Below are 13,621 nucleotides of genomic sequence, written 5' to 3'. Positions count from 1 at the left end.
TGTAGGACATTCCATTGTAGTATGTTTTCCATCTTGGTGTGTGTTGCGTCTCGGAAGAGAAAAGTGACTTATTTCTGAGAGCCTCTGTCAGGCCCTCCGATTGACATTTTGTCTTGTTTGGAGCGGTCGAGGGGCTCTTGCTGATCCTTTGATGCAGTCTGCGCCAGTGTTCCAGAGATGTCCATCACCTTTGCAGACTCGCCGGAGAGTCGCATACGGAGGGAATTTTTGTCAAGACAGACGCAGCGCTTGTCCCCACCGAGCCAGAAGTCGAGAGAACCGCTTAAGCTTGTGTGCTGTCCTTGCTGCTCCCAGGGTTCACAGGGGCCTTCGGTGGGGCTGTGTTCAGACACGGCGGAGCTGCTCCCTCTGTGGAGGATGGTGGCGGTTGCCTCTGCATACAAGGCGCTGTCTGGGGCTTCCCCAAAAACTGAAGTGGTGCTGATCCTCCTTGCACCACTTCGGGGAATGACTTCTATAGGAAAGTGTGTGTTGCACGCTATCGAGCTTCCCTAAAGCTGATGTTTTCTTGGAATTTGATTGTGAGAATTTTTGTTCTTTTTTTTATCTAGGCTGGGCATAAGCGGGAATATGCCGGATGGTCGCCATTGCAGTTCACACAATAGGCCTGAGCCTCGGACCTACAGTAATCAGCAGAACACCTAGTAGTGGTGCACCTTGTGCACAAGAGCTGCCCACGGCAGCTTTGGGAAGCATGGCCAAACCGTTGGCACTTGAAACAACGCGGGTTTGGAATATCTGGTCGAACACGCAGCATGAGAAAGCCAATGGCAACTGTTTCTGGGAGCGTATTCGCTTCAAACGTGAGTATGATGCGTTTTGTGGAGTTCTGCATCATTTCCCCTGAATTTAATGCGCTGCACATGGATAACATTCTCGGCTTTCCACCCGTCCAAAATTTCTTCGTCGGCAAGTCTACCGGAGCGTCGTCTGATACAGCACCATTCATTGTGTTAATTTCCGGTGAACGGTAACTGTGATAGGTCTGTCCCCAAATGCTACAGGGTTGCTTAGTTTCTCATACTAAATTTTGTCTTTACACTTCTATTAGCAGATCCTCAGTGGCTATGTTTGTGGCTTTGTAGCGAGCGCCCATGGTCTCGGTGAGGCATCTTGAAACTCTAGTAGAAATGGTATGTTTGTCCCTCTCTACAATGTTTGACATAGTATTTTGGGAAAAAGTCTTAGTCTTGCTTTTTCATTACACTCCGATGATGATTGATGATTAGTGGAGTTTATTGGCGCAAGGGCAAGATATGGCCAAAGAGCGTCAGAGCGATGATAATGAACTGTGCGATGTGCAGTGTGGATAAAACAGATGTGACGTGGCTGTAAATGGGCCTAAAAAACAGTCGCTATAGGTGCGTAAAAATATACATATAGTAAAATTATGGCAATGACAAATGTGTGCTATGGAGGCATAAAAATGGTTTAAAAGTGATATGTATGTGAAATAAAAACTTGGCATGGAGCACTAGTGCTTCGACAGAGCCCTTAAAACAAGAGCATGGAGGCCTGGGCTCATTGAAAGCTGCTATCACAGCGGCATCCTCTGAACAGAGAATGCGCTATGAACTTGTTGGGCTAAAAAACATTCAGTGTTGGACTAAAAACATTCAATACTGCATAAAGCTTAGAACTGATTTTGCATCAAAAAGCGGCTCTTCGCCGAGAAACATAATCGGATGTAAGGGAAGATGATAGCGGTATGCTAAAGGAAAATATTTCTTTCTTTCTCTTTCAGCTTCCGGACACTCCAAGAGGACGTGGAGGACGGTTAGCCTCTCACCACATCTACTACAAGTAGGAGGTTCATCGCCAGTCAGCAGAAAGCTATGGGTACCATAAGTGTGTCCTATTCTGAGGCGACAGAATAGGACATCAGTTCGCCGTGTTCTCGTAGCGGAGGGCCAGTAATCTAACTGCGGCTTAATCAAGTGAAGCTTATTATTTATTTCTGTGTCCCACAAGCGTTGCCAGTGGCGTCGCAGTTTCTTACGTAGGAAGGGTTTGTGCAGCGGACGCTCAAGAAGCGGCACCTGGATGCCAGCAGTCAAGGGGACTATGCTTCTGGGGCCTACTAGTCATTTCGCTCCAAAAATGTACAGAATGTTTTACCGTTTACATTAAACATGGCACCGTTGTGTTTTTTGCCATTTTCTCAAAATGCATATTTTTGACGTTTAGGAAATTCTTGAGAGGTACATCTCGGCATGCGGTGCAGCTAGAAAGAATTTCTTTTGCATTGTCAAGCTGAATGTTTAAACCTTGAAGTAAGGGAAACAGATTTTGCATTTCACGTTTAAATAATTGTTTAAATAACTGGTTAGCAGGCATACTTCAAACCGAGAAATTAGAATTGATGTAAACTTGCATGTGTGATTGCCAGACAAAAAAACTGCTTCCGTCATTTCATTCTCCACAACTTCTAGTATCTATTCATGCCATGCTGGTAATTTTTTGTTGAATAGTTTTTTTCTATTGTTCTCAAGAACAATCACGAAAGATCTTTAATTATCTCGGGAACTAATTAGCTTACATCAAAACTAATTGGATATTTGAAATCAGCTAAAAAAACTGAACAAGCCCATGGAGTTTCATTAAAATTGGTTGGAAAGCAAAAAAAAAGTTTCTAAGACCAGTGTGCGACGCCGTAGTGGAGGGCTCCGGAAATTTAGACCACCTGGGGTTCTTTAACGTGAATAAAATACCTTAGCGGTCGTTGTAGGCACACACACTTTTTTGTTGTTCCTATTAGTGGTGGCGGACGCTGTGGTTGTGTTTCTCCGCTGTTTGCAGGCAGGCATGCAAGCGAACACACTGCTGGCGCCTCTTTAAGCACACGAGAAAAAAAAAAAAAAACAAAGCAAAAATTGGTCTCTGGCGCCAACTAAAGCTGCCTCAAGTGCTTAAAATACAACTTAAAGTTAAACATGTTTGTTTTTACACAACATAAGTTTACCTGCGAGGATTTCTTATCCTACCAATAGATTGTGAAGATTGACAACATTCGCTGTTGGGTGACGCTAGTGGTCACCTTTTGTTGACTTTAAACATGAAGTAAAAATTATAATTCTTTGTTTCTGGCCCCAAAGCATGCTCGTTGCCGCTGATGTGATGAACGATCTTTTCATTTGCACCAAAATCGGAAAACTTTTTCTGAGCGGTAGACAGTCCCTTTATATGTGCAATAGCAAGGTTATTCATCATGAATAACATTAAAAACTTGATGGCAAAGCAACTTTGTGTGGTTAGAACAGATATGTCACCAGAATAGTAGTGTTACAGCTGGGTTACTGCTGTACACGATGAAATGCAACTCAATTTGACCCACACAGCTCTCGAGTGGTGCTAGAAGTACAAGCCAACCTGATCATCGATAAGCACACATAAGGGTGCATACACGAGAGCACTACGCATAGGAGGATGAAGTTTGTCACAGATGACACTTCCACGGTAGTTTTGCCCACAACTCACTTTGCAACAGTCGTCTCGCAGCTTAGAGACATGCACCACAGGTCTTCATGGAGGCAATTAGTTTCTGTGACGGCTTTTTACCAAGCCTATCTGTTTTAAGTATAGCCAGATCAACTTTCAATGGAGTGCCAAAAGTACAATATCATTTATCATTCAAGTTACCCCTATGCTCCGATTCCACTCACCTGCTGAAACAGCCAGTGCCCTAGTAGTAGTGCTGCTCGCTGAAGAGGCAAGTGCTCTGTCCTCCATTTCGAACCTCTCCGATGAGGACTTCTTGGAGAACTCCCTCCGGCTTCGGCTCCCACTGCGACTACGGCTCCTCCTATGGCTGCGTGAACGCGAGCTGTCCCTGTCTCGACGATGGGAACGCTCCCGGCTGCGGTCACCATGGCGCCTGTGGCTCCGATGGCTTCCACTGCCCCTGGAGCTGCTGCCGTGACGGTCCCGGCTGCGGCTTCCGGATCGGCTGAGACTCCTTGAACCACTTCGACGGCGGCTAGTGCGATGCCTCGAGCGGTCAGTGTCCTGGGAAAGAGAAACATCTAACATGGGGGATAAAGGCGGGCGTGTGTCACTATGCGTTCTCCGGGTCTGAGGAGGTGCAAAAAGGACAGGGAAAGAAAAAAAGGTTACTTCACACTTATCACAAGAGGTTTCACTTCGCACGAATGAACTGCAGTGAAAGAAACTGCTCTCAAGCAATGAACTTCACATCAGAAATTCCTTGTACTGCGGTTTGTGACGGGCACTTGAGGCAAGGTTTTATATGAAGTATTGTCTAGCAAACTAGTTCTTGGTACTTGAAAAAGTGGTAGAAGACAGGGGCATCAAAAAAGCAGGAGTGTGACTCAAAAAATTATACCGCAATATACAAGATAAATATGGGCAGAGTGGCTTGGAATTAAGTGGCCCCTGTAGCTGCAGAAACATGCGCACAAAAGGATGCTTAAACCGAGAGCAGCTGCTTCGGTTTTATTCGAACCTCTAGATATGGGTAGTCTGTTTGCACGAATTAAAGTATGTTTCCGTACGCAATAAAATTTTTGCAGAGTCAACGCAACAAGTATGAAAGCTAGCTGATTCACCCTATCCATGCTGCATTGTAAAGACCTTGTCGTGACTGAATGCGCAAGATAAATAAAAGAGGGCCTTTGCTAACTACAAAGTTGCCCTCTAGCTATAGAGCATGCATCTAGTTGTGGCGTAGCAAGCTCGGGACTAAATGACCCAAACAAATCAGCCCATGGAATTAGGGTTGAGCCGAAGGCAAGAGCAGTGCCCCAGACTAGCATGGCTTGCTTTGTTAAAAACCACTGCCTTATCAAGCAGCAAACAAGAGCTCCTCGTGTGCGTTTGAGATCCCCTTATCACAGGGCAGTGTCCACGTGCATCTAAATCACGCACCAAGCCCTGTACTTCGCCGGGCATTCCTGCACCCCGTTACAGAAGACAAAGCTCTGGAATTGAAGCGAACAGTTAGGAAAACGCCCCTCTGCACTGCGCCGAGACATTGCAATGACTATGGAGCTCCGTGTTCCCCACTAGAAACTAGAGTCAGATATACTCAAACCACATTATAACATAGTTGCATCTTGCACAAAAATAAGTTTGTTGTATCCTAAAATTTGTTATGTTTGTTTTTAACACTATATCTATTTATTGCAAGACTATTTTTAATTTACTTCATTATAACCAATATTTTGCTATAACCAGGTCCGTTGTAACGAGGTCAAGTGTGCAACCTATGACTGAAGCATGGTAGTCGATTGCCACCAGAGCTAACAAAATTGTCCCACTCATGTGCTCTGCGATGCCACTCGATCGAAGTCACTAAGACTTGAATCACTATTGTAGAGCGCACTCGCATCTGCTTTTCAAGTGGGAATGCCGTTACTTACAAGTTGTATCTGGCTATGGGATACTGCTTTAACCTCACAACAGTGCATGGCTTTCAACCGATGACATGCACTAAATTTTGGCCAATTTGTTCCTCCGGAACTCTTGAATGACATTTTCAGCACAAAAGATAAACACCAAGATGCCACAGTAATGACACAAGAAAAATGATATTCGTGTGAAGTGCCAGTTTTCGAAATCCACGTAGAAAATATGGTCAGGTCATTTTAGGTACAAAAAAATCAGCAATAGTAATTTTAAAGAGACATCACAGAAGGCTTCATTACAGCATTTTCCCCTCCAACGATCCTGCCCGAAAACCACAAACTTTTCGTACAGCAAATAGTGAATGCCAACTCTGTGCTGCAGATAAAGATAGGCACATCATGTACATAAGTTCCATGCTGCCACATTAAAAATTAAAGAAGAAAAAGCTAAATTCACAGAAGACTGCCTTACTTGCCTTTACTTAAAGACTAATACCTAGTTATTATGTGGGGTTTAACGTCCCAAAACCACCATAACGTAATACCTAGTTACTGCATACATTGAGCAATGCTTACGCGCTTGAGTAGTGTGAACACACCCGAGTGTGCACCTGCAAATTATAGGTAAGTAGGGCATTCGTTAAACTATCAATGCACATAAAGGTTTAGGAAGCATCTAAAGCTACACTACTCGGACGACTTCGCAAGTTTTTTCTTAAGGAGCTATGACATACAAACAAGCAAAAACTAGTCTACGAGAGAGAGGGATGAAGGGTCAAAGTAAGGCAGTCTCAGTAGAATATATTTGACAGACCGTTTACCGTGAATGACGTTACGTACCTTCGCCCCGCTAGGCTGGGTAGGGTGTCATCCGCCTGTGGTCGACAGTATGACGGTGGCAATCTCAAGATGTTTCTTGGGTAGCAATGGTCATACAAGACGTGTTAATACCGCGAGAAGTAAGAACATCAAGGAACGGCTCTTTCGCGATTGTTTCTTTGTTTCATGTCATTTATCACGATTCATAAAACACGCGACACCATCACAACAATACAACTCGGGCGACTTAAGGCCTTACACGCATTGTGGAAACATACCCGATTACATCATGTAAGGCACACGGGAGACAAAACGAGAAAAAAAAAATCACATCGCACTGAAATATCGGGTTAAAGGAACGATCCACGCTTATCAAAGCTATCATCTCTCTTTCGCCCCGGTGCTTTTTAATGCAAAACACGAAACATAGCTAAACATATGTGTTATCTCCCATTTTACTTGTAAACACAGATCCTAATCGCGTCAGCCAACTGTGTAGGCGAGCACGTTCACCAAATAGCGCCAATTACAATGCACAACATGCATCTAGCGGTGGTGATAGAAACATCGTACAAGAGCAGGCAGTTAGTTCGTTCGTCTTTTGCAAGCACAAACGATAAAGAATCGCAGGTCTCCGTTAGGAGTGAGGCCTACCGTCCGGCTGTAGGAGCTCGGTGGCGTTCTCTCGGATCTCAGTGGGGAGTTGCGTGTCATCTGCAAAGAAACGAGAGCCACAGAGGCCCAACATGAACTAAAAGAACGCTTACGAACAGCACACTGGAGTAAATAACAAGCAATCGTACGAGCTACGACGACAGGAGTCGGGAGACGGTTAGGCTTAAGGCGCTAAACAACCACCCCTTCCGTCACGATTTTGGCTCGCCATTACGTATTTTTATGCACTGCGGCACATCAGCGTCAGAGTACTCACATATGTACTCAATAATGTTTCCAAACAAAGTCAGACACTCACCTCTGGGGCAATATTTTCGCGGACCGCGAAGCAAGTGGCACGAATCGGCGCAGCAAATTCGCGAGCCAAGGCAAAAACAGCACAAGGAAAACGAAAGCAAATGCAACGCCGCTGGAACAAGAAGCCCCCAGGCGGCGAATCAGTAAAGCTCTTTAATGAAGAAAAGTTGTAACCGTGAACTTTATTTGGAACGTAAAGCCAGACCGAATATTACAACAGTTAACGGAAGCAGCGTGTGCTACAGACTGCTATGATTTGCGTTAAGAAATGATTCCCGCGGACTGTGCTTTGTTGCATCAAGAACTAGCGGCGTCTTGAGCTTTTGCGTGCGTTGTCTATCGCGACGCATGAAATAGCGTTAATTACGGAATCAGCTTGCGAGATGTATGTGAGCAATAGCTCCCGGCTGCGTGAATTGTCCCGTGAAGTACCCGTGCCGAGCCGATGACAGCTACGACACTAGACATGAAAGGGCGAAGCCGCGGAGGAGAGTACAAAAGAGCCAGCGACGCTGAAAGAAAAAAGAGTAAGCTGAGAGGAGGTATCGAGTGAAGAGCATTGCTGCGGCATGGCTTCTCTCTCATTCACGTGGTGTGTCCTCCGATTTGTGCCGCGCTCTTTCGGTTACCCCTCCTCTCCTTTGGTTCCAATTCGCACGCGCTCCCTCTCTCTCCATCCCCGCTCTAGGCAAGACACCGGCAAAGCCGTCATCGAAACTTCACTACAGCCTCCGTCCCGCGCGCAGTCAGCTTCGTAGTCTCTCCTCTGCCAGCGCCTCGACGCCTTTTCCAACCCCCACTAGAAGCCATGGCAGCAGCTTTCGTAGGCAAGTGGAAGCTCCACGAGAGCGAGAACTTCGACGAGTTCCTCAAGGCACTCGGTGAGTTCTCCCTTTTTCAGTAAAAAACAGTCAAATCGTGGCGGGGGCAGTGGCGGCCCACCTTTGCGTGCACGTGCGTTAGCATTTTTAAAGCGAACAAATCGCATGAACGCGGGAACATTTCAGACAGAGGACGCGTATGGCTAGCACTCATTTCGAACATTGCTTCGAAATATGATCATCGATCGCCTCACGCCACTTCATCTGCCGGCGTCGTCTCACGTGTTCTCCCGTCTCACGTGGCGTCTTTGACGGAAAAATTTCCCCTGCTCCGGCAGCCGCCCGTGTTATGCCGGGAAGCCGAATTTCGTTCCGTTCGTGAGGCAAATAAATCGATAAATCCGAGGCTCCTGCGAAAATCTACATTTCTCGACCACGAGTACGAGAAGCGTTTTCTGCCTTACCTCACGGGCGGAAATTCGCGCCGGCATTTGCTCCTTCCCCGGCTTTCGTCGATTCGGCCACTACATCACCGACGGTAGGCATTCGGGGGTGGATGAAGGCGTGTCACGCGATCGGCCGGCATTCTGCCGCCACCCCCTCCTATCAATCCGTGTAGAAGCTAACTGGCTATATAACGTGCGCCTTATAGCGTTTATAGATGTTCTCGTCAAGAGACACTACCAGGGGGTGGAGGGGGGGGGGGGGGGGAGTGAACCTGTTCACCACGAGTGAAACGCGCGTAACGTGGCCGTGTACCGGTTCTCGGACGTTAAAATAAGAGAAAGCAAAACTCGGGCGGGTTCTTCGAGCGTGCGTTTTCTCTGCGGTGGGGCTTCTTCCTCCGAACGTTCTCGCTCCCGGCGTTCCCTTTACCGCTATGCCACCGCCTCCCGTAAGAGAGCGAATTCGAATGAGTTATTCACCGCGCCCGTTTTTTTTTTTTTTTTTAGGAGGGTGATGTGGCTATAGTTCGATTATTACGTCATGTGCTTGACGCCCCTCCCCCCATTCTTTCCGTTAGTCCCAGCTTTAGCTGACAGCTTCCACATTGTTTGGTGTTTATTTGTCAATGCTGTTTTTTTTATCGTGTGGCAAAGTATCTCATCGTGAATGCTAGAGGGGCATATGTAGTATACACGCCGCTTCCCACAAAAAAAGAAAACAAAAGTTGGCTACGCCCCTTTTGAAAGCGTGTTGCCAAGCCCGCTCTACCCCCTCCTCTTTCTTTTTTGGTTGACCCTGTAGGATAGCTGATCCTAGCCTCCCGTGGAAGAAGAGATTAAAAAAGAGCAAAAAAAAAAAAAACGACGTGCATTCGTTGCTCGGCCGTTCCTTCGTGGTCATTGTGACGGGAACCCGAGGTCCGTCTATTGCGCAAGCAGAAGCCGGCGAGGGAAACCCATCTACCGCCGCGTATTCTCGACTATTGTTCGCATTGTCGTCGCAGACTGCCGTGATAAACTGGATTAGTAATGGCTATTAAGCTTCATCGATCGTTCCATTTTTAAGCGCCCGCTTTAACAATGAAATATAGGTGGTGATTGCCGACGCAACCGTGAATGTTTCGGTCTTTCCTGTTCCTCACACACAGATATATATATATATATATATATATATATATATATATATATATATATATATATATATATATATATATATGTGTGTGGGATATACCACAATGGCAGCGTTCCCTTCGTCAGGGAATGAGTTCAACTCATGCTCTGACGAAGGAAGGGCCCTTCCCGAAACTATTGGGAGATAATTTTATGTATCGTTAATTGTTCACACAACGCTTCCGTTGTATTATAACCTGTACCTTAACGAATACAGCTTGCCCATCGAAATATTACTCTCGTTATATACATAAAGCGTCCTTGGTCCCGGCGAACCAAGTTGCACTGGTTTCCGCTCTTCTAATTTATGATCCGTGCTCAGTCGTCTATTATTTACTCACCTTAGGTGATGAGCCAATCTATTGGAATTCTCAGAGGCCACGAATTTGTTTTCATTTCGAAGGCCTCAAACGTTTGTGCGTTGTCAGCAGAGCGCAAAAGAAAAAAAAATATCTAAGCATATCCACGGACTGAATTATGATGAGCGGGGCGAAGCGTTTGTCCGTTCGTACATCCGTCCGTCCAACCGATGGTCGATCTGTCCGTCCGTCCGTGCGTCTGTCTGTATGTCCGCCTAGTGCGGGGCTACGTTTCGATTCTGCGGCTCGGTAATTGGCTTGAGATTGAGTTCCGTGCTTTAGAGTGGGTCACTCACGTGGCATATGAGAACTCGGTGTAGTCCAGAACATTATTTTTTTGTGCATCCGTCCATAAACCGCCGTCTACAGGAACATCTGTAAACAACAAAAAAGTTATCAAACGGGTGTTAACCAGAACAAACAAAATAAAAGGCACAAGCTCCGGAAAAACGCCGACTTTTAACCACCCATCAACCAAAACATATGACAGAGGAAATTAAAGACTCTTAGCCAGAACGAGAAAGGCCACGATCCACACTGCTTCGCTCCATCATCAGCATTCACTTCGCGGATTTGCGTGGATTTTTTTTTCCTATGGTGTAGTAGCTCCTTTGCATGCCACCGTATACGGCGAGCAACAGGTCGTGCCAACTTTTCTGAAACTCTGATCGCAACATTCCCGCTATCATACCCATTTCTTCGTAATTATTTTGACGCCCAGATAATTACTCGTCGAAGCGTTCTGTTGCATCGCTGCGAGTGAAACGTGGAGTCTCGCATGCCACGTTCAGGCTCAAGAGTCCCCATAACTAATTTGAGAGAACTGCCAGGGGCACACCTGTGACATGTAATTGAGCTCCGTCAAAACCCTTTAATTAGCTCGGCGTTGGTGGAACGATCGGATGTTGTGTGGCATAGACGGCGATAGTTGCATCGGGCATTTAACTCGGAGCTCCTGAAAAAGAGCTCCGCATATTCATCCAAGTTTATGTCACGGCGCAAAACAAGTGTCGCTAACGTGCCACGCCGTGGTGGTCTATTGACTAAGGTACTCGGCTGCTGACCCGCAGGTCGCGGGATTGAATCCCGGCTGCGGCGGCTTCATTTCCGATGGAGGCGGGAATGTTGTAGGCCTGTGTGCTCAGATGTGGGTGCACGTCAAAGAACCCCCGGTGGTCTAAATTTCCGGAGCCCTCCACTACGGCGTCTCTCATAATCAAGTGGTGGTCTTGGGACGTTAAACCCCATATGTTAATCAAGTGTCGCTAACGTTATTAACCGCAGCGTAATATGAATCGGGGAACCAACAAGCGTTATAGCGACATCGTAGTCGAAATCAAGAACTGGTCATGGGCAGGGCACCTAGCGCGAAGGCAAGGTAGCCGCTGGTCATAAAGTACCACAGATCGGATTCTTGGAGAAGGCAAGCGGGTGAGGGAGAGACAGAAAGCTAGGTGAACAAATGATATTAGGAAGTTTGCGGGTGTAAAGTGGCAGCAGCAAGCACAGGACCGAGTTGACTGGCGGAACACAAGAGAGGCCTTTGTCCCGCAGTGGGCGTGGTCAGGCTGATGCTGACGAGGATGAATATGTTACGAGGTTGGTTGCTTCTGAGCGAGATGTATTTGCAGAGTAAAAACTACAGGCAAGAGACACAATGGCTGATTGGCCCAGTCGCGCGCCTGTCAGTCGCACCTCTTCCTTTTCTTCCTCTCCGTAGCAGGACCCCCGGGCGTTGGAGCGCCGTCTCGGCGAGAGTCCGGAGAAGTGCGACAGAAGTAGGGTTTCAAGCGCGAAACATGGACAATGTCAACTAGTGACGAACTTGGTGACGTATTGGAGTGCAATGGCGCTATCTCGTAGGTTACGTCGCTAACTTGACGTAAGACTAGGTAGGGTCCGGCGTATCGGGACAAAAGTTTTTCGGAGAGACCTACACGGCGACACGGTGACCAGAGGAGCACGTGGTCACCTGGGGCAAACGTTATATTTCGATGCCGGTGGTCGTAGCGGGCTTTTTGCATATCCTGTGACCTGGTGAGGCGAGACTGGGCAACTTGACGAGCCATGTGAGCCCGATCAATGGCTTCGCGCGCGTACTCGGAAGGAGATGGCACGAGAGGCAAGGTGGTTTCAAATGGCAATATGGGGTCGCGACCATATAAAAGATAAAAAGGCGAGAATCCCGCAGTGTCATGTCGAGAGGAGTTATATGCGAAGGTCACATAGGCCAACGTTGTATCCCAGTCTCGATGATCATCGGAGACGTACATCGAAAGCATCTCTGTGAGCGTGCGGTTGAGACGTTCAGTTAGGCCATTAGTTTGTGGGTGGTAGGCGGTAGATAGCTTATGGGCTGTAGCACACGATCGAAGGAGGTCATCGACAACTTTGGACAGGAAAGAGCGGCCGCGGTCCGTAAGCAGCTGTCGGGGTGCACCATGGTGTAAGATGACGTCATGAAGAAGAAAATCCGCGACGTCAGTGGCGCAACTGGTTGGCATGGCCTTTGTTATCGCGTAACGGGTCGCATAATCTGTGGCGACGGCAATCCATTTATTTCCTAGTGTCGTCGTCGGAAAAGGGCCAAGAAGGTCGAGTCCCACGCGATGAAATGGTTCAGAGGGGACTTCAATTGGGTGAAGATATCCAGCTGGCAGCAAAGAAGGTCTTTTCCGGCGCTGGCAGAGGTCGCAAGTGGCGACATATCGACGTACGCTGCGGTACAATCCAGGCCAGAAAAATCGACGTCGCACGCGGTCGTATGTGCGGGAAACGCCGAGGTGTCCCGCTGTTGGTGCGTCGTGAAGTTGTTGAAGTATGGCAGGCCGTAGATGACGAGGGATGACAAGCAGAAGCTCAGGGCCTTCAGTGGTGACGTTGCGGCGGTAGAGGATGCCGTCATGCAGCACGAACATACGGGATTCAGCGTCATGGCTGTCAGACTGGATGGCGTCGATGATAGTGCGCAATGACTCATCCCGTCGTTGTTCGATGCGCATATCGCTGACGTCTGTAAACGCCATTACTCTGCTCTCCAGGTCAGGCGCAACGGGATCAGGAGGATCTACCGGATATCGAGAAAGACAGTCTGCGTCCTTGTGCAAACGGCCAGACTTGTAGCTGACGCTAAACGAAAATTCCTGAAGCCTCAGAGCCCAGCGAGCCAGACGTCCAGTCGGGTCCTTCAGAGAAGTCAGCCAACAGAGGGCGTGGTGGTCCGTAACGACAGTGAAAATGCGACCATATAAATATGGCCGAAACTTGGCGACGGCCCAAACTAAAGCTAGACACTCTCTCTCGGTGATGGAATAATTCATCTCCTGGGGAGAAAGCAGGCGACTGGCGTAAGCTATCACGCACTGTCTACCGTGGTGCCGCTGAGCGAGAACTGCGCCGATACCGTGGCCACTGGCGTCGGTGCGAACCTCTGTGGCAGCAGAAGGATTAAAGTGGGCAAGTATGGGGGGCGTAGTTAGGTAGCCGATGAGAGCGGCGAACGCTTGAGCCTGCTCAGGGCCCCATGAGAATGTGGTATCCTTCTTCAGCAAATCTGTCAGTGGCCGGGCAACGTCAGCGAAGTTTTTCACAAAACGGCGAAAGTAGGAACATAAGCCGACGAAGCTACGGACGTCGGATGTAGAACGGGG

The 13,621-nt window shown here is 47.7% G+C and overlaps 2 protein-coding genes across 2 annotated transcripts in view; one reads left to right on the top strand and one right to left on the bottom strand.

Moving 5' to 3' along the window:
• Positions 1 to 7,308, bottom strand: part of LOC119185403 (uncharacterized) — a 55,524-nt gene extending 48,216 nt beyond the window's left edge. The window contains exons 1-3 of the mRNA XM_037434435.2: positions 7,177 to 7,308; positions 6,858 to 6,917; positions 3,684 to 4,026 (exon numbers count right to left, since the gene is read on the bottom strand). Coding sequence (XP_037290332.2) covers positions 3,684 to 4,026; positions 6,858 to 6,917 — 403 coding nt within the window. The 5' untranslated portion in view covers positions 7,177 to 7,308. The remainder of the gene's footprint in view (positions 1 to 3,683; positions 4,027 to 6,857; positions 6,918 to 7,176) is intronic.
• Positions 7,309 to 7,884: 576 nt separating this feature from the next.
• fabp (fatty acid binding protein) overlaps positions 7,885 to 13,621 on the top strand; it is a 52,798-nt gene continuing 47,061 nt past the window's right edge. Inside the window, exon 1 of the mRNA XM_037434438.2 lies at positions 7,885 to 8,056. Within this exon, the coding sequence (XP_037290335.1) occupies positions 7,984 to 8,056 (73 nt within the window). The 5' untranslated portion in view covers positions 7,885 to 7,983. The remainder of the gene's footprint in view (positions 8,057 to 13,621) is intronic.

The sequence above is a fragment of the Rhipicephalus microplus genome, chromosome 3 (assembly GCF_043290135.1).
Source record: "Rhipicephalus microplus isolate Deutch F79 chromosome 3, USDA_Rmic, whole genome shotgun sequence".
NCBI lineage: Eukaryota > Metazoa > Arthropoda > Arachnida > Ixodida > Ixodidae > Rhipicephalus > Rhipicephalus microplus.
This window is presented reverse-complemented; position numbering and strand designations above follow the sequence as displayed.